The sequence below is a fragment of the Oryx dammah genome, unplaced genomic scaffold, assembly GCF_014754425.2.
Source record: "Oryx dammah isolate SB20612 unplaced genomic scaffold, SCBI_Odam_1.1 HiC_scaffold_12, whole genome shotgun sequence".
NCBI classification, from domain to species: domain Eukaryota; kingdom Metazoa; phylum Chordata; class Mammalia; order Artiodactyla; family Bovidae; genus Oryx; species Oryx dammah.
This window is the reverse complement of record NW_024070196.1, coordinates 61,429,214-61,451,169: the sequence shown is the minus strand read 5'-3', so window position 1 is coordinate 61,451,169 and position 21,956 is coordinate 61,429,214. Positions and strand designations below refer to the sequence as shown.

At 37.8% G+C, this 21,956-nt stretch overlaps 1 protein-coding gene across 1 annotated transcript in view; it reads right to left on the bottom strand.

Moving 5' to 3' along the window:
• Nucleotides 1–21,956, bottom strand: part of NAA25 (N-alpha-acetyltransferase 25, NatB auxiliary subunit) — a 65,535-nt gene that overhangs the window by 42,911 nt on the left and 668 nt on the right. The window contains exons 2-9 of the mRNA XM_040250854.1: nucleotides 13,456–13,541; nucleotides 12,874–13,012; nucleotides 8,895–9,013; nucleotides 4,206–4,280; nucleotides 3,000–3,107; nucleotides 2,553–2,631; nucleotides 1,152–1,263; nucleotides 524–613 (exon numbers count right to left, since the gene is read on the bottom strand). Coding sequence (XP_040106788.1) covers nucleotides 524–613; nucleotides 1,152–1,263; nucleotides 2,553–2,631; nucleotides 3,000–3,107; nucleotides 4,206–4,280; nucleotides 8,895–9,013; nucleotides 12,874–13,012; nucleotides 13,456–13,541 — 808 coding nt within the window. The remainder of the gene's footprint in view (nucleotides 1–523; nucleotides 614–1,151; nucleotides 1,264–2,552; nucleotides 2,632–2,999; nucleotides 3,108–4,205; nucleotides 4,281–8,894; nucleotides 9,014–12,873; nucleotides 13,013–13,455; nucleotides 13,542–21,956) is intronic.

Below are 21,956 nucleotides of genomic sequence, written 5' to 3'. Positions count from 1 at the left end.
ACATTTCTAAAATGGAGTTCTCTTAGGTCACTAAAAAGAATTAATCAAATCTGTGTTTACTATATATGGAAAGACGCCCAAGATACATTTTAAGGCGGGAGAATATCAAGTTGTAAATCATTACATCTAAAAGAATTTCATTTTTATGTTAAATAAGAATAGTTATGTTAGCATATGCGTAATATAAATAAATTTGGAAAACACCAAAGTCTTTTTCAAATAAATCTGGAAGATATCAAGCTATTATCAAGAGTAATTTCTGTCAATCATATCTTGATAAAACTGGGGAGAAAAACATCCTGGGATGATAGGGTAACTAGGAACTAACATTTTTCACACCATATGTTTCTGTCTTAATTTAGGATTTTTACAATGGACATGTATTTATTTTAAAATTTTAAAATGGAAAAAAAAATCTTTCTTTGAAAGAGATACATTATTGAGACAGAAAATTCAATTAAGGAAATCTTTTTTGCTACAACATATTAAAAAGTGCTGTAATTCAGGAAAAAAGACAACTTACTGTTCACCTTCAGCAGGAGGAGTCCAGGCCTCTTCAATCAGTCGAAAGACAGAATCGAAATAAGTCAGATAGAACTGCCAGTCATCTGAGCTAAAATCAGATTGAATGGTGCACACAGGATTAAACCCAAGTTGTGACAAATCTGCCTGAGGAACCATGATACTCAACTTATTTTCTAAGTGATATTTTAGTCTTCATTAGGAGAAATCCAATCTTCCCTCTGGGTTTCTTCTACAGCCCTAAAAGGGCAGCAACTCCAAAGGTATTTTCAAGGTCAAACACTTCTAAGAAGCTATTTTTTCCTTCAATAAAATAACCAAGTCTAAAAACCTAATATTCTTTATAGAAAACCCTCCACAGTGCTTCCTAGGTAGGCTGGGGGGAGACCAATACTTAGTTTAACAAATTAATGAAATTTCAGCATTCATTCTGAATACTCAGCATCCTGGTGGCAAAAGTTTCACTATACCTCTTTACTGAAAAATGAAGGCTCATCAAAAACTTTAAAAAAATATCCAGGACACACAACTAAAGGACTTCACTTTATGCCCAGAAATCTCAAAAGATATAGTCCAAAAAAATCAAAAAGCCCCACTCTACTCTCATAGTCCAAGAAGCAAATACTTACTTTTTCAGTAAGAGGCGCCGAGAAAGGGCGTTACACTCTGGCCACCTGCTCAGTTTCTTATACATAGCCATGCATTTATTTTCCCGACTCTGAATCTCACTTGTCAACTTCTCTACAATTAAAAGTAATAAAAGTTAGTAAACTGGTTTCATTTTCACTCAGAAATCAGAACAAAGTCTAAATACAAGAAGGAAACTGCCACATGTTCTTAAAATTCACTCTCTCAGAAAATGGGATCACAGTTAGATACAAAGTTCTATCTCACTGAAGGTTATTTTCCTGAAAAGAAAAACAGTATATTTCTGATATATACTTTTAAATCCTGTTTTCCTATAAAATAAAAGGATCCAGAGCATATTGAGTTGAAGATCTAGTATATGGGATACAAAATCCCAAGAGTATCTGAGGACTTGTATATTTAGACCATAGACTCACCATCCACACACTTTCAAAACATTGAATAAGCCTGGACTTGAACAAGATGAGAAAGGGGAGATGTTAGGAGGAAGATTAAAAGAAAAGAAATGAATCAAATTCTTCCAACAGCTGGGAACAAAAAAACTAGGATTAAATTTCTGACCAAATTATATCTGCCCTGTTCTTTTAAAACAGCTTAGCAGATTAAGGATGCCAACAATTACATTATGAATTTTCTATAGAAAATTTAAACTTTAACTATCCATAGAACTACAACCTAACTGAATAAAAATACAAAATTGACTTCTACTCACCTGCAAGGAGGCCAAAGTTAGAAAGTAACACTAAAAATAAAAATAAAACTCTTCCTACATTTTACATAATTAAAATAGTTAAAACTATCAGTTACTGTTATGGTTTTAGTAAAGGATATACATTATGAAACAAAATCTTGTATGAAACAAAATCTTTTTCATGGCTGGACCTAATGAGAGTTATGAGGCCATAAAAGGAACTGACCATAAAATCACAATTAAAAACCAGAGTTGTCAAAACAATAACTGCATTCCCATGAATTTCTCCTAAGGAAATTAAAAATGTATAAATATTTAGGAAACAAATTATTATAAATGTCTAAAAACAGAGAAATAGCTAACACCATCTATGAAGTTCATACAAATAAATTTTCCAACAAAAAGGAAAAAAGTATTTTCACAACAACAGAAAAGAGCTCTAACTTCTTTAACATGTAAAGTGCTCTTGCAAATCAATAAGAAGATTAACCAAATTTTTACAAACAGGAAAGACTACGGAAAAGCAGCTCAGAGAAAAAGAAAACATTAATGATTTTTAAACAATTGAAAAAATAATTATGCTCCCTCATGGCTAAATAAAAAACTGTTTAGGTATGTTTTATCTAACTGAAAAACAAAAAGTTTGATAATATAGATGGGTAAGTATGTAAAGAAACAGACCCTCAATTACCTCCTAATTTTCCTCTGATAACATCCAAGGCTTCCTGGTACTTTCCCAAACGTTCCAGGATCATATAATAAAGTTCAACCTTATAGAAAAAACAAAAAGTGTAATCACTGAAACTTTTCAATAATAGAGATATGTCATTTATATGTTTTTAAAAAGCTGTCTAATAGAAAAGAACACTATCTTCAAATAAGATGAAATTAACAGTGAGAATCAGGCAATAGTATCTCCCCTATCTGTGTATATCTCAACAGAGAACACTTGCTGGAACATGCAAGAAACAATAGCTCCTTCATCCACTACACCTAGGCTGGGGAATTCCACAGCTTCACATTCACACAAAAGACAAGAGTGAGGAACTAGGTCTCTAAAGGGAATAAAGCAACAATTCATAATGTTGTAACAGTATCAAAAACATGCAAATACAAAAGTGGGGTTTAAATTACTCACTTCAGCCTCTGCTTCTATCTTGTCCTCTTTCACCATTTTTTCTACCATTCTCTCAGCGAGGGGCAGAAACATTGTTTTTGAGAGGTTTTCATCCTGTGCTGATATAGACTGGAGGAGAAAAATACATGTTTCATTCAAATTTCTTCCCTGTTTGCACTATTTATATTATTGCCATGCAGACTATTATTGTGACTCTGGCCCATAATTAACAAACCACTATGTCAAATATCAGACCTAATTTGAATTTACCAAGAAGATACATTAGAGATGGTTTGCTTTACAAGAGATTTCTTAAGATTTATTATCTTACACATTCTTGAAACAGTTTCTACAATATGACCTAACTTTTATATAGGTCAAACATTTTTCTTGAAATATATTAAGGGGGGTTACATTTATACTGTTTATTATAGATAAACAGCACCAAGCATTTGAAGAGAAAAGCTTTTGCAATGTCTTCTTGAGATGTTCACATATTATAAAGGAAATGCCAATTTCTTCTGTTTATAGCATGGCTTACTTAACAGCTACAGTTGCCTCAGATTGATCATTAAAATTGATACATGATATTAATCATTTTAACACTGCCAAAGATTCTGCTCTGAGCTCATCTGCCTCCTGTAAACAACATTTCAGAGTAGTTATTATGCTTATTTTACAGAAAAACTAAGGTTAAAAAGATTTCCCAACAGCTCAAGACATGGGGTAAAGCCAGTATCTAAAAAGCAGACTAGTCTGAGCCTCTCTGTTCTAAACTGCTACATTTTACCACCTTCCTCCCCATCCTCTCATACACAGTATCTTATTTTGTCCTCAAACTGGCTCTGAGAGATAAGCATCTCCAGTAGGCAAAAGAGCAGACTGAGGCTCAGAAAGAAGTGACAAAACAAGGTCACCCAGTTCAATGATCTGTTCACTAACCAACAACAGCAAACATTTCCAGGCTCATATTTGATCAAGCAACCTAGTAATAGATCTAAGGTTAAGGGGAAATACACTGTGTATTACACACAAATAAACCAATATATCAACTCATAAAGAATACCAAAACTCCTCAATTCAAAAAAATCAGCTGACAGTGTATCAAGTCCCTGTTTGACACATGCTGCAACACATTACCCAAGATGTTCAGAGGACACATTAAGGACAATTACTGTACACAAAAATAAAAACAAATCTCAATCCCATTCTGAATGCCATACTCACTTGCATAATTAAGCTCATCACAGACCAAAAGTAGTAAGGGTTTTTGGGGACAATCTTATATAGAGCCATGCCAGCCTGAAAGACAGAGAGCCATAAATATTTTGTTTAGAAAACATCAGACAGAGAGCAGTTAATGATGTGTGGCAAGAAGTTTCCAAGGAAAATAACCACATGTTTACATATGCCAGTTACTGTAAGTGCCTAGTAACTTGATGGATATGCTCTATAGGCTAACAAGAGAGGTAATCAAAACGGCGAATTTTTACAAGATCAGGAATGATATTTCACCTTTTAAATCACATTTTCTCAAATTGAAGCCCAATGTTCCTAGAGAATACTGCATTCCAATATAGTTCTCGTAGACTACCAAGCAAAAACAAATGTGGCTTATGACTATATATCAATAAACAAACTTTACTGAAGCCAATGCACTAATCAATTACAGTAAAATTAAAAAATACAGCATATTTAAACTTCAAAGTTAGACAAAATTACTCTGACATCATTTAAAAAATAATTCTTAGGTTAGGAAAATATTCAAGTTCTTTCAAGATACCATTAATTAGAACTGAATCCTTTCATTGTATAATGTATAATACTCAAATACTTAAAAACAGAAACACGGCATAAAGGAGCAAAAATCTATTCATGTAAAACTGAGAATCTGTCCATAATTGCCCAATTAGTAATCAATGCTAAGAACTCTGTCAGCTAATTATCACAATTACTATTGAAAAAAATACATGGAACCCCTATTACATTAAGTGGAAGGAAATGTCTATTCCTGCCAAGAATACAAAGATTGAGCCCTGATCCCCAAGGCACTTAAAAGCTAGGGAAAAAGACAAATATTCAGACAACTAAAAATATTCTTGGCAATAAAATAAACATCCTATATGCGGAAATCACCTGGCAGTCTAGTGGTTAGGACTCAGCACTTAAGCACTGGGAACGGGGTTTGATCCCTGGTCGGGGAACTAATAAGATCCCACAAGCCACCGAAAAAAAACAATCACAAAAAACATCCTATACAGAAACACCAGGCTAGGGTGTTTCCAGGGGCTTGCCAGGTGGTTGAGTAGCAAAAGAGTTCGCCTGCTATGCAGGAGACGCAGGAGACTTCGCCCCTGGGTCAGGAAGAGGAAGAAATGGCACCCTACGCCAGTAGTCTTTCCCGGGAAATCCCATGGACAGAAGGGCCTGGCAGGCTACAGTCCACGGGATTTTCTAAGAGCTGGACATGACTTGGCGACTAAACAACAGGGCGTTTCCAAGGAAAACAAGGTTAATAAGTTTGTTTATTCCTTTTTATTTTTTTAAGGAAAGCAGAGAAGAGCCTTCTCCAAAGTAGCAGTCTTTCAGATGGAACTCGAAGGCCAAACACAATGTCTACAAGCAAAGATGTGGGGGTAAAAATACATGTAATCATTTGGAGTCAATCAATTTTAGTAGAAGCAAAACGAATAACTAAACAAAAACATTAAAGAAAAGACAACAACAAGTAGGACATCTAGCAGAAGCAAAAAATTAAGAGCAGTGGAAGGGAAAAGGGCTAAGAGGTAGGCAGAGGTACCTTTGTTATTAAGGCATTTAAAAAGGAAGCTATACAGAGTAACACTGTGACATTGTATAAATCTATACTCGTCCAGAGTGTTTTAGCAGTACTGTGAAGAAAGAAAATAGGAAGAATAGGGGAGGCAATAAAGAACTAAACCAAAAATCGGTATATGAAACAGGGAATTCTCTGGCTGCCCAGTGGTCAGGACTCCATGCTCTTACTGCTGGGGGCATGGGATGATCCCTGGTCGGGAAATAAGATCCTACAAGCCCTGTGGCCAAAAAAAAAAAAAGAGAGAGAGAGAGAAACCTCAAAAACACCTTGGAGGCAGAATCAAGATGATCTGGATGGTGAAACACCAAAAGGGAGGGGATATATGTGCATGTGTGGCTGATTCATTTTGCTATACAGCAGACACTGACATAATATTGCAAAGCAACTAACTATATGTCAACAAAAAACTAAAAAAAAAAAAAAAAAAAAAGACTCTGGAGACAAAATGGACATAGAGGATAAGGAGGAGAGTCCAGGATTGCTTGAGGTCCCTGTTTCTAATACCAAACTAGAGAAATGAAGTGGAAAGCATTAAAAAAAATTTTTTTCAATAATTTGAGTAAAGAAAACATTTTAAATGACAGAAATAAAAAGGAATATTAATATGAATTTCTAACATAAAAGAAAATTTTCATGCCTATACCCTACTGTCTTAGAGGTGCAAGCATTCTGTTGCTATGGAGAATTTCCAACCACAGAGAAGTTGGAAAAATGTGGCCACAAATTGGTGACTCAGAGAATAGGAATGTCACTAACAGAAAAAGCAAAGTCTAGTCATCTATCACGTGAATAACTAGCAACTCTTTATTCAAGGTGGCTTTAAATGTTACCTGCCGCAGATATCTGTGGGGCAGAAATCCTTAAACTTTCTGATTCCTTGGCTTCCCTCCCTCTTACCTAAACCAGTTTATGCAAATCGTTCATTATTTAACAAATATTTATCATGCATATGGTATCCTAGGAACAGAGGATTCAGTAGTGAACAAAAGCCTTTACTCTTAAGAAACATAGCATGTAATTTATAAAATACCTATTACCCCAGACGGACATACCCATTTCAAAATAAGCATACATACGAGCTAAGAACTGTGACTACCTTGAGCAGCAACAAAGGTAGAATAAGAGCTAACAAACTCCGTTCTGAGACATTTAACACTAGAGGACGCCATTCTTCCAATACAATAGACTAAGACAAAATGTAAAAGCAAGCTATGGTTAAAACATTGAGAAGCTGTAACTACTAAGCTAAGTCAAAGCAACAGTCTCCAAAATGCAAGCTGAAAAATTATACATATCTCTGGCAACAAGTAAAGTTAAACCTTACAAAAATAAAAGCTGATCAAGTGGCAGATTATTTTTTCCTTTTCTCAAAATTTACCTTAATATTGCCATTGCATGAACTTCTACTTTTGGTTATTTTATGTGTTTATATTTTATAAAATATATATTTCAAAAATGTATTTTGTGGGATCATAAAATTAACAAAAGCTTTTTAAAAAAAACAGAAAGTTGGAAAGTAACCACAGCCCTATATCCTAGCAATATTTCAGTACATACATCTAATCTTATCTTTTATTAAGGAGAGGTGGATGGGAGAGAAGTGGGAGAAGGCCATTTTACAACCTGCTCTCTTCAGTCACTACTGGGAATATCTTTCTATGTGAACAAATAAAGACACACAGTACCACGGATGGGTGCAGGGAGTGAGAATGAGATGTTGTAGTTTTTCTACCATTTGGTGAACTGTAATTTATTTACCTGTGTCCATATTAATGTATATTTAATATGCTTTACTTAAAACATACTCTTACAAGTAAAAATCATACTAAAGATTTACATGTTTATGTTAGTGTTACCAATTTTTAAAAATACACCCATTTTACAACAGAAGAAAAATTATAATTTCTGAATACTTTTCCTGAGAATATACTCCAACAATAAATAAAAATAATGATAAAATTTCTTCAAAGAATTATATTTGGGCCCCCCAAAACTCTTCCAGTTTAAAAACTTGCCAAGGTGAATACAAAGACTGATTTTTAAAGGATTTATCTTAATACAGTATCTTCCACCTTCCCTGCTTTATCTAGTGTTACAGTTTGATACTTCAAGTGAAAGTGTTAGTTGCTCAGGTTGTGTCCAACTCTTTTGTGACCCCATTGACTATAGCCCATCAGGCTCCATGGGATTCTCCAGGCAAGAATACTGAAATGGGTTGCCATTTCCTTCTCCAGAGATCTTCCTGACCAGGGATCAAACCAGCGTCTCCTGCAGGAGATCCTGCAATGGCAGGCAGGTTCTTTACCACCGAGCCACTTGGGAAGCCTGATATTTCAAGTAAATAAGACCAAATAAAAACCCAGGTAGGAAATATCTGCCTTCAGAACATATATCCGCAAAGCATTTCTTTAAAAAATTCTAGCTTGACATCATAACCCTTTATGAGCTTAACTGGGCAAATTTCATTTCTCTGGGGTGGCAGTTTTACTTACATATCAGCCCCAATGTATCCAAACGAGGCACCTTCACAGGTATACAAGGAACACGAAAAATGTGCTAACTAGCAGAGAAGGAGAAGCTGCATCCAGGGGGAAAAAAAGCATCCCAGGCAAGAGGGATTTTTTACCCCCGCTGTGGATTTAAATCTTAGCAGGCTATATACACGGTTGAATTTACAAAATAGATGTAAACTTTTAAAGCCAATTTTTCTAGTCTGTTCAGTTATTGTTCTGGGGTTTCTGCCCATTTTCTGAAAATATACCAGCGATCTGATGCAGTGGGACAATCTAAAGATTGTCCTTTAGATTGTACTTACTAGAACCAAACAAATATATTGAGCCACAAAAGAACAATCACATTTCCCAAATAAATCAGTTAAAGAATCTGAATAGTTGTTCATCTTTAAAACACACACACACAAATATCTGGTTGATCCACACACACAAATACATAGATTGACTCCTATACAGTATGCAAGCATACATGTGCAGACACACACACACACAACTGCAGTTCAACCACAGTGAAAAGGCTTTCAGAGAAAACGCACAGCCCAGGAGGCTTGGGTATCAAGTTACCTGTTGCATTTTCTTGTATTCGCCCACTCTGGCATAGGCCATGAAGAGGTGAGAGTGATATTCCTCACTATTGGGAACTTTCTTCACAGCTGCCTCATAAAGTTTTGTGACTAACTCCGCTAAGACAAAGAGAAACAGGATTTTAATTACTGATGTGTAACAAATCTTAGCAGCAATTTTTTTTTTCCTATTTGAGGGAAACACATGTCTCCTATCATTAAGGAAGAAGAAATATCTGCTTTGCCTCACCTGCTCATTACTCTTCCCTTGCTCAGGTGTTTTCAATAAAGAATGGACTGGGTCAGCCCCCCAATGACATTTACAACATATAAGACTCTCCAGGATCTGTCTAGCCTTTCTGTCTTCTTCCAAATTCCTTCCACCTGACACTTTACGCTCCAGCTACATCAAAATATCTGTAGTTCCACGAGATGCCCTGGGCTGTAGCATATCTCCATGACTTCACATTATTTCCTCTACCTGGATTCCCCTTTCCTCTCTTTTCTACTGAGAGAATATCACCTCAGACCCAGTTCAAATGTAATCCCCTCTTGCCAGGAACAGGGCTTCCCAGGGGGTACAGCAGTAAAGAATCCACTTGCCAAGGCAGGAGATGTGTGTTCGATCCCTGGGTAGGGAAGATCCTCTGGAGAAGCAAATGGCAACCTGCTCCAGTACTGTTGCCTGGAAAATTCCATGGACAGAGGAGCCTGGTGGGCTATAGTTGACGGGGTCATAAAGAGTCAGACAAGGCGTAGCACACGCACATCCATGCATGCTGCCAGAAGCTATGCAAGTTCAAATGTAATCCTCTCCTGACACCATCTCTGCTCCTCCACCTCAGTTTGACCACTGCTTCCTTCTGCCACTTTCTTCCTTCTGCCACTTTTATATCTTTTAAATAACTTTCTTATACAATGTATTAATATATAATGCAATATACTATCTATTGATCTATTTTTCTTTATAGACTATGAGTAACATGAGAGCAGAAAGAATACCTTTCCCTTAGGATTCTAATCAATACTTGTAGGATAATTTTTTTTTAACACTAGGAGAGAATCCATAGCACTAAACTGACACAATACCTGAATAATCAGATATACCTCAATTCTTAAGTTTTAATCTTTTATAAGAATGAAAAACAAAACTGAACTATAAAATACCATTTTCTGCCTGCTAGGTTGGCAAAAAATTTGTTGTTGTTTTTTTTCCAGTTTTATTGAGAAATAATCGACAAAAACTGTATATTTTTAGGAGCACAATATGATGGTTTGATGGCAAAAAAATTTTTAAATCTAAGAACACCAATGACAAGGATGTGAAGCAACTAAAACTCATACACTGCTAGTTCAGTTCAGTCGCTCAGTCGTGTCCGACTCTTTGGGACCCCCATGAATTGCAGCACGCCAGGCCTCCCTGTCCATCACCAACTCCTGGAGTTCACTCAAACTCGCGTCCATTGAGTCAGTGATACTAGTGGGAAGTTAAATTTAGAAGCGAGTTGACATCATGTTTATCTTTAAGCTGAACCTACACCCTATGACCATACATCTCCATTCCTAGATTCTAGTGTACACACCCAAAAAAGTATTTTGTGGCAGTGAGCATGAATTAACTACAAGCACTTGGATATTAGATGAAAAGTGCATGTTACAGAAGATGTATAGTATGAAGCCATTTACATTAAGTCCAAGAATAAGCAAAACTAGCAATGTATTGCCTAGAAAAACAAATGTGAAAATATTTTTAAAGAAAAGTAAGAGAATTAAAAAAAATATTCAGGATAGCAAATCCCTCTTAGAAAGTTAAAGGGGAAATGAGATTGACAAAGGACAGACAGGAAGTCCTCTCATCGCAGGCATGCCGCATTTCTTTATTGCCCTTCCCTTACTGAGATTTGCAGATCCTGTGTGTTTTACAAATTGAGGGCTTGCGGCAGCCCTGTGTCTAAACAAATCCACTGGCACCATTTTCCCAACAGCATCTGCTCCCTTTGTGTCACTGTGTTACATTTTTGGTAATTCTCACAATATTTCAAACTTTTTCATTATTGTAAAGTTCTGGTGATTTATGACCAGAGATCTTTTTCTTTTTTAATCTATTAATTTATCTGGCTGTGCTGGGTCTTTGTTGCTGAACATGGGCTTTCTTTATAGTGGTGAGTGAGAGCTACTCTCTAGTTGCAGTTCACAGGCTTCTCATTGTGGTGGCTTCTCCAATTGCAAAGCACCAGCTCTAAGGCACATGAGCTTAGTTGCCTGCAGCATGTGGAATCTTCCCAGACCAAGGATCAAACTTGTGACCCCTGCATTGGCAGACAGATTCTTAACCACTGGACAACTAGGCAAGTTCAACCAGTGGTCTTTGAAGTTACTACTGGAATTGTTTGAGAGCGCCATAAATCATACCCATATAAGACCTTGAACTTAATCAACAAATGTTTGTGTGTTCTGACTGCTCCATTATCTAGCTGTTCCTGTCTATCTCCCTCTCCTCAGGCCTCCCTATTCTTTGAGACACAATATTGAAATGAGGCCAGTTAATAACCCTACAACAGCCTCAAGTGAAAGGAAGAGTCACATGACTGGCACTTTAAATCAAAAGCTAGAAATGATTAAGCTTAGTGAGAAAGTCATGTAGAAAGCCAAGACAGGCTGAAAGGTAGGCCTCCTGTGCCAGTTAGCCAAGTTGTAAATGCACAGGAAAAGTTCTTGAAGGAAATTAAAAGTACTACTCCAGGGAATTCCCTGGATGGGGAATCAGATTCCACAAGCCAAGAGGCGCAGCCCTCCCCTAAAAAAGGTATTATTTCAGTGAACACATAAATGATAATAAAGTCAAACAGCCTCATTGCTGACATGGAGTAAGTTTCAGTGATCTGGGCAGACAATCAAACCAGCCACAATATTCCTTTAAGCCAAAGCCTAACCCAGAGGAAGACCCTAACTCTCTTTAATTCCATAAAGGTTGAGAGAACTGGGGAAAAATCCATGTGGCTCACTTTATTGCAATATTCACTCTAACGTGAAACCACACCCATGATATATCCAAGGTATGCCTGTACTAATAATGCTCGATTTCTTAAGCTGGGTGGTAGGTTTATGAATGTTCATTTACCTCATATCAAATGTTCTAGTGTGTTACATGAAACATACTCTTCTATAACATGTATTATTAAAGATATGTACCTCATAACAAAACATTTAAGAAATCAACAAGGAAAAACTCTATCTACAGATGAAACTGAACACTACCCAGGATATCGTCAGGAATAATCTGGCAGGCAGAGGGGTACAGACTAAAACTGACCATGTGTCAATAATTGCTGAAGGTGAGTAATGGGCACACTGGGGTTTATCATGTTGTTCTGTTTCTATGTTTGAAATTTTCCATAATAAAAAGTGGGAAAAGGGGCTTCCCTGGTGGCTCAGTGGTAAAGAATCCAACTGCCAATAAGGAGACCCAGGTTTGATCCCTGATCTGGGAAGACCCCACACGCCTCAGAACAACTAAGCCCATGTGCCACATGCTTGAGCCTCTGCTCTAGAGCCCAGGAGCTGCAATACTGAAGCCCGTGCTTTGCAACAAGAGAAGCCACCACAATGAGAAGTGTGCACACTGCAACCAGAGAGTAGGCCCTGTGCACACCAACTAGAGAAGAGCCAATGAAGCAGCAACAAAGACCCCGCACAGCCAAAAATATATATTTTTAAAGTGGGGAAAAAGCAACCCTTTCATTTAGCAAATAAAAATGTCATAAACGAAATTCTAGTCCTCATTCCAATTCAAGGATCCTAATATGTGCAAAATAGCCACTCTGTCCACAGCCTTTGCAGGCCATGATTAATGCATTAGTTTACCTGCTGTCATCCATCAAATCATGAATGGTAAGTAAATTAGACAAATACAGAAGTGAACCAGAAATATCCAAAAAATTAAGCACAGTTTTAAAAATAGTGAAAAGAAAGAAACGTACGTCGATGCATCTCCCGGTAAAGAATAGTCAGTGCCTGCAGCGAGTTGTCATCTGTGGGTTCAAGAGCGGCCACCTCCTGTGCCAAGATAAAGGCTTCCTCTTGCTTTCCAGTTCTCTGTAAACCGATTGCCTTTAACACCTGAGAGAAAAGACAAGACTGCTTTTAAAGATCAGAAAAAGGAAATGTGAACCAAAGAAAGGCAATTTGAAAGCACAAGGTAAATTATAAGATATGCCTAGGTTGCGAATCAACTATTTCACTAAAAATATCAGCAAATAAAGATTCTTTCCTGTTTCAGTCATATTAAGAATGCACAAAGCAAGACAAAAAAAATGTACAACACCCCTTAAAGGGACCTGTGAAAATAGAATAATTAAATTAGAGAAGTCATGTCCAAAGAAAAAAGCAGTGAGCTTTTAATTAAATACTATTTATGGCATTTAAGGGACCAAGAAAATATATGGCCTAAGAAATACTCTGAAAAACACAGGCACTAAAGAGATTAATGAAACATCTTTCCCTTTAAAGATTACAATATATAACCGACCAAATATAAGTAACTCGAAGGCAAATGAACTTACCTTAGCACAATGAAGATCTTTATGCTTTTTCAACAACTTATCTGCTTGCTGAATTGCCATTTTATTATTACCATTATCAAGATAATCTATGAAAACAGAAATTAGGGTCATTATATTTCTTCAACAACAAATATGAAAAATGTATAGGCTAGTATCAGATATTTCAAAAAGTGTCCTAATTTGGTATTTAAAAATATCATGAAGCGATATGAACTCTAAACAGCCAGGATGGTCCAGAACCCAATCTTATATTTTGTTATAGTCATTTCTCATCCAAAAGCAATATAATCCAGTTATACTAGTCCTTAATGAAATTCAAGACCAAATATATTTAGATGACAGATGACACTAATATTTTTACCTATGTGAAACAAATGGGTTTAGTCACACAAAAATTAAAATATCTAAAAAAACAGTTTATTATACTCAAACTTCAAATCTACCAAATGGACCATGTTCCCTCAATAAAATGTGTAATGTGTGTAATGTGTACTTACTACGTCACAGAGTTAAGAATAATTTGCTGGGGAAAAAAAAAGAGACATAACAGGGGTGGCAAATTAAATCCAGCAAATATTAGGAGTAGACAAGGTAGGAAAAACAGTTCTTTCATATACGTTAGTTGAAACAGAAACTAGCATTGACTTTGAAAAAAATTGACTTCTAAGTTCCCTAACCTATGCATCCATTCCAAAACTCAAGGAATATGGAGACTTGCTATAAAATTTTGTTAAGGAAGAAAAGCAATCAATTATTATTCAAAAGCAGAATAAAAGCAAAGATTAATTTCCAAATGAGAGGATCTAAAAGAAAATGAGAAGTGTGTTAAATGGGCAACAGTGGCAGATGCCAATTCTATACACAAGAAGACGACTAAACGCTGCTACTACTACCAGGTCCCTCTTGGCTCATCGAGGTCCCAAATCAGCATGGGAACTGACAAAACACGAACAACTCAAACTAATCTATGACCAAAGGCTGGTGAGGACAGGGAACCAAAGCAACTCTTACTGCTGCTGGGAATGCAAAGATGGCACTGCCACCTTGGAAGACAGGCTGTTTCTTAAAAAACTAAACATGCTCTAACCATAGGATCCAGCTCCTTGTTATCTACCCAAATGAGATGAAAACTTACTTTCACACAAAAATCTGCACACAAGCGTTTACAGCAGCTTTGTACGTGACTGCCACAACTTGGGAGGAACCAAAGTGTCCTTCAGTAGGCGAATGGATAAAAAACTGTGGTACATCCCTCCATACAATGAAATATTATTCAGTGATAAAGACAAATGAGCTAGCAAGTCAAAGGAAAAAACAGAGGACTCTTAAATGCACACTGCCAAGAGAATGAAGCCAATAGGACAAAGCTACGTACTGTATGATTCCAAGCATGTAACAGTCTGAGAAAGGCAAAAATTATAGGCACAGTGGAACAGTCAGTGGATGCCAGGAGCCGAGGGAAGGATGAATAACTGGAGAGCAGGGATTTTTCAGTGCAGTGAAACTGTATGATGCTGTAATGACGGTATGTCTCAATTATTCATTGGTCAAAATGCACAGAATGCGCAACATACAGAATGAACTCTAATGTAAACTAGTAAACTAGGGAGTTAACAACAACGTATTACTTTGGCTCAGCAACTATAGCAAACGCAGCACACCACTGCGAATGTGAGTAACACGGGAAACGCCGGAGAAGAGGGGGGCGTGTGGGCGAACAGGGAAAACCACTCTAGAAAAACAAAGCTGATCAACTTGAAAATATTTATCTAATAAAAGCAAAGATTCATTTCTAGCAAAGGAAAGAAAGAAGTGTTATAAATGGGAAATAGGGTGGTAGCTGCTGATTCAGAACACAGGAAGAGGGCTGAACACAAGCTAGTTCACAATCTGCTACTACAGCTGGTCCCTCTTTGCTCCTCAAGGCCCCAAGTTAGCAACAGGGAGAGAGGAGGCAAAGACAACTCAAAATCAGCTACGGCCCTGGTGGCTCAAGGCCAAATAACAGAAACGCACTATCATTTTACCTGACGGCTTCAATTTTTCTCCAATGAATACTTTGCCACAACTTTTAAAAAACCACCACATGAACACATGAGTTTCATCTCTAGTCTTTCTTCAATGCACTTAATACCAATGAGCACCAATAATGCTAGGTACAATGATTAAGAAGACTTACTCTGGAGGAATCACAATCTAAAAAAGATCAAAGACTTAATATTCAGAGAGAAATCACAGAAATCTAAAAGCACACAAAATCTTGCCCTGAATACCTAATACCAGTTTCCTTAAATTCTTAGCTCCGGCGACAGGCCACCATTTGTCCTTACAGATATCTGAGAGATGTTTCAGTTCAATAAATGATATCTTCTCTTTCTAATAACCTGGTGTTGGTCTTACGCAGAGTGAGTTCTAAGTTATGTCTGACTCAGTCCTGTAAGACTCCAGGTTCATGGACCACATCTTGAAGGCTTCTCAAAGGGTAGGTATCTTTGGTGAAACCCCAGCTCTGAGGATCTCCCCATAAACAGATCAGACCAGAGATTAGGGCTACAAGGATATTTAACTTTTCCTCTCTGTTGTTGACAAGGCTCTGATATATTAATATCCTGTACCCTTGCCCTCTTCTCTGGGAATGGTTTCCACAGACTCTGCTGAAGGGGTAGAATTGGATGAGTATGTCTAGATCACGTAACTGAAGCCCAATGGAGTGGACATTTGACCCAAGCTGGGTAAACCTGGTAATCTATAACTGCAATGCTGACACCTGGAGTCAGAAAGCTATGTAGAACTCCATTTGGAAGGCAATAAATATTTCCAGTTTGAGATTATCCGGGGCAGGTCCAGAATTTCCATCTGGAAGGAGCCTTAGGAGATGCAAACTGGTTAATGGGGAGTGAAAAAGGGAGTTATCTCTTGGCTCTTCATTCATACAACATTTATAAAAGAATAATGTCAGTTATCTTTATCAAAAAATAGATGGGGGGGATAGGGGGCAGTGCTGATTAAGCAAACAACCTCTCCCTACTTTATCTTCAGCCAGCACTTGGGCCCTGCATAAGTGATGAGTAAGCACGTTAAAAAAAAGGCTTGGAGAACCTAGCAGAGAAAAGAATAGACACAAACAGATACGAGCAGCAGAGACAAGCGTTTGAGAAAGAAGCTTCAGATCTTGACAGCCTTCCAGTTTCCATCAGGCTCTAGAACACTGCATTCCTGCCCTAGGCTCCCACAGGGTTTATAAACAACCTCGCTCTACTTGAGCTTGTGTCAAAGGGTTTCTGCTCCTTGAACCCAAAAGAATTTTAGCTAAGATACCCCACCACATTCAGCCTGCTGTCAGGCTCCCCCTTCCTGGAAGCCTACTCATTAATTGGTTGCTGAGTCTTTGGGGAATGTTTATTTCCACTTTACATCACTGATGTTGTAATATAAATTATGTAGCATTTGGTGAAAAAAGGCCAAAAAAATGACATCCTAAGTCTATTTTTTTTAAGTCTTTTTCAAAGCTTACTCAAGGGTAATTGTGGCTTGACCATGAGGACTGGTATGGTTCCCTTAATGAGAGTAAGCCAGTCAGCCATCCACGAATCAGACACAGGAAATAAGATGATGATGGGTCAGTTAAAGCAGTGTTTTTCAGAGCACAATTATCACTCCAGCTACTCTGTTTTTAGGTGATCTCTGTAGGCAGTACTAGATAACACAGTGAGAAAGCTGACTTCTAATATTTCCTTTATATTAAGGAGATACTCAAATTGACATTTGCCTGTCACTTCTTTAATATTTGCTAATGTTCCCCCCCCCGCCCAATTTTTTTCAAACAGAGAAGCAACAGGTCTCAGATTGAGAGTTCCACAACAATCAGAAACTAGTTAAGGGACTTCCCTGGAGGGCCAGTGGTCAAGACTCTGTGCTTCCACTGCAGGGGGCGCAGGTTCAATTCCTGGTTAGGGGACTAAGATCCTACATGCCACTGGTTCAACAAAAAAAATTTAAGACTTTAATAACATTGTTTTGTTTTCTTTGTATGTACTTATTCTTATGATTTGTTTTCTCAGGGCAAGTGACAGATTTTCCACTAATGGTAACAATAAAGATTTGTTGTTGTTTAGTCACTAAGTGATGTGAACTGAAAGTCACTCAGTCTTGTCTAACTCTTTGTAACACCACGGACTATACAGTCCATGAATGCTCCAGGCCAGAATACTGGAGTGGGTAGTCTTTCCCTTCTCCAGAGCATCTTCCCAACCCAGGAATCGAACCAGGGTTTCCTGCATTGCAGGCGCATTCTTTACCAACTGAGCTATCAGGGAAGCCCTGTCGCTAAGTTGTGTCCAATTCTTTCGTAACCCCATGGACTCTTGTCTGTCAGGCTCCTCTGCCTACGGGACTTCCCAAGCAAGAATACTGGAGTAGTGGGTTGCCATTTCCTCCTCCAGGGGATCTTCCTGACCCAGGGATCAAACCTGTGTCTCCAGAACTGGCAGGCGGATGCTCTACCACTGAACCACCAGGGAAGCCCAATAATACAAATTATTTTTAAATAAATTTAACAGTCAACTTAGAGAAAAATATTAAGTAATTAATAGTACAGATGATACTATAATATAGCTAAAATCATCAGATTGGATAAAAGAATGATAGAAATCTGGGGAACACTGGGTTAAACCACTGGTAAGAGACCATCAAAATCTACTGAACGAATGAGCCAGCCCTGTTCCTGGGTAGTACGGCCAACAGAAGCTCCTCTTCCCTGCAGGTGCAGACAGACAGTCGTAGGCCCTGACACATATAGGCCTACTGTCTACTGGTCCTGTAGAGAGGCCCCGGGACCAACATACTTAAGAATCATAAGTCCAATCATACTTACGAATACTGACAATAGAAAAGGGATCAGTCTCACAAATAAAAAGGAAAGCCTTTAAATTAGGTGTCCTTGCAAATGCTTTTAAACCTTCCAGAGTAGCTGAAATTGACAACCTGCACTGTTTTCACTTCCTACAAGGACTTCAGAGACTAGTCAAGATATTGCTCCAAATTTAGAAAAAGACTGAATACAAGACAGCTCCACTTTCAAATTACAATGTTCTTAACAGAAGTCTTGCTTTTACCAAGAACACAAATTGTAGGTGAAACATTCTTTTAATCAACAAGCCTTTTTTAAATACCTAACGTGCAAGATGGGGGGGTGGTGAGGTTGAACTTAAAAATGAATGGTTGAACTTAAAAAACAAATAATGCCTTCGAACTGATGGGCTTCCATCCTGCATCTGTCCTTTTTAAACCTACTTCCCACAGAGTTATCCTTTTACAATGCCGGAGGAAAGAGATACATACATACAAAGTGACCACAACAGGATATTCAAGGAACCAATGATTAGTGATGGCTTCCTGTAATCAAATTGGACTTTTAAAAGTCTTTTCAGTTAATTTTTAAATAATAAAAATAATACAGTATAGTGGAAAAAAAAGTGATTCATACAGGTATAACATGAAAAGAATTATTAGTCTTGTAATCTTGCCCTACGCACCCACTGCCCTCTACTCTGTGCATTCTTCTAGGATTTTTCTGTGCATTAACATGTCTTTCTAAGCTTAAAATGTTTTTAGAATCTCAAAGTCTAAGAGCTTTTTAAAAGGTCAAGATTTCAGAACAGAAGACTACAGGTTATGCCAAGTGACTTTTCTACAGAAAGAAAAGATAATATTCACTCACCAAGACACCCTGTCACTCTTGGGGCGAAACAGGCCAAGACTCACTGAGCTAACATCGCCCAACAGAAGGTTCAGAATATATAGAACAATCATGTGAAGACTTGGGAAGTTTTAATAACAAACTATAGCAAAATAATTACCCGGAGTCTGGCTACACATGGAAGGGAAATGTCCTAAAGCACCAAAGAAGTGATTATCATTCAGGAAACACAGCTAGGAAACAGGTTACACATGATTCAGGCTAGAGCAAGACTGCAAGTCAGTAGGCAACAAGGAGTACTGTGTAGCACAGGGAACTCCACTCAACATTCTGTGACATCCTACATGAGAAAAGTCTAAAAAGCATGGATACATGAATAGCTGAGTCACTCTGCTGTACACCTGAAACAAACACAACACTCTAAATCAACTATACCCCAGTACAATTTTTAAAATAAGTATATAAAAAAAAGACCGTAAGTCAGTAACAAAGATTAGAATGGATCTCGTGCCATAAAAGTATGTGTGTGTGTATTCTAAAGACTACAGAGATATTTTTTCTTTGAAACTTCTCTATTTTTATTTTACAATTCCTGCATCCTATAAAAATTTATTAAGTACCATATCTGACCATCACTTCCAACTCTACACACCTACTAACTACTAAAAACATCTTAAAATAATAATGGTAGAAGAAAGCACTAGAGCTCACCAAGTCACATGGGAATACAAAATCTGTTCAGAACCACAAAGTACAAGAGAATAATTTTAGTGAAAGGAGAAAACAATAAAGTAGGCATTCTGAGAAACTCAAGATGGTTTTCAAAAACCAAAACTGCAATACCCAAACTTACCAATTTATGAGTAAAGAGAAGCACTCTAAAGACATTCGACTAAACAACTAGCTATTACATACAGAGACATCAAAAACAGAATTTCAACCTACCATAATTTCACAAGTAATCACCCTGTCCACTTATACCCTCAACTGCATCGGCAAAAGCTGAAGTCATAGGCAAAGCTTCTAACAGCTGTAAAATCCTAAACCTTGGAAATATAAATGCTGCTGCACAAAAGACAGTGAGGCTGCAGAGTCCCAGTAAGGGCTGAGCTCTCCAGTGAGAACGGCCACATTCAAATTCCAGTTCTCCAATTTACTAGCTGCAGCCCTGAGCAAGTTAATCTCTGGCCTTCAGTTTACTACTATGCTCACAATAATCTTACCTACCAAACAGGGCAGTTAGCACACAAACGCACTCAGTCAATGCTGAGTGTTGTTGAGCTTTGGGCTGGTGGGTAAGCACGACCAAGCCTTAGCTTGTTCATGTGTCAGCTAATGAGATAAATTCAAGGGACAATAGTGGTTTAGGGATACCAAGGTATTTAAACACAAAAGCAGAGGCTGTCCCAAGGTCCAGAGCTCAGAAGTGCTGAAGTCAAAGGCAGTCCTTTCCCTAATTCTGCCAGTATATATTAATTGCCTTGGAACTCCTAAAGAAAGTATCTTCTAATCTTCTTCCCATGTAACTATAAGAAAAGCTACATAATTCTGGCTTCAGTTTTAATATGACCTACGTATCTGGTTAACATAGCCTGACGTCTAACAATGTGAAAGGGACTAGTTTTCCTATTGGATAGTTCAAAACATTATTAATTGTAAGCAATTTATGGGGCACCAAAGACATTTTCTTTGGTCCTCAAGAACAATTTTTAGAAATCCAATTATTCTTAAAAATATTCAGTCTTTAAAAAAGTCTGCAGGCAGCTGCTATAAAGCAGAGATGAGCTACCCATTGTGAACTCTGGATTCAGAACTTATCCTCAAGACACCCTTGTATACTTCATCTCTGCCCTTTAAAACGGATACTGGAGTACACAAGACTTTACAGCCCTGGGAAAATGGAAATCTACCACTCTCCACCTTTGTGACCTTTGGCAAATCAGTGTCTTCAGTGCAAACTAAGGTGATTTCTAACACAGTGGTTAAAAAGTCTGGGACAGTCCACAAGGGTTAAGATACCAGTTTCATGTTAGGTGAGTGACCTTAGACGAATTACACATCAATAAAGCCCCCAGTCTCCTCATCTGTGGAAAGAAGAGGGGGAGAGCAAGGGAGAAGGAGACCGGGAAAAACCACCCACCCCAGAAGAAAATGTAAAGATCAAACAATAATAAATATAAAAGGCCAATGAGAGTGACTGACATAATTAGCAGACTATCCACATTATTGCTGTTAATAATTATTGTTGTTGTTGTTATCAACAAGGCTGTTGCTAGAATCAAATAAGACTCAAGAGCAAAACATCATACAAATTACAAAAAGCACTACCAGTTGTACCAGAAACATAAAGTTACCCCCATCCAAAAAAGTTAAATCATCTCAGCCTCCATTTAAGTAACATCTACCCTATAAACACGAGGCCTCCTTTTGGAAAGCCACTGACCTTGAAGCCTTCCTCACTATGAACTAGACCAAGACCACACAAGCATCTAAGGGGAAAGGAAATACAAATGGGACCACTTTCCAATTACAGAACGTCTCGATTATTGAAGAGGTTTTTCTCCCTTACTCAAATACGTGATTTTTCCCAACTGGAAGAGCAGAATGCCACCAAGGTCTTAAAGCCTGAGGGTTGAGGTAAGCGTTATGAAAGGGGATCCACTTAGCACGCGGAAGGCAGGCTGCAAAGGAAAGACCAGAGAAGCTACAAGAAGGAAGAGCCCTCCCTGCATGCCCCCCGACACCAGCTATTGGAGTCGCTTCATCGCTATTTTGGACCCAAGACCCCCCCGCCCCGCCGCCC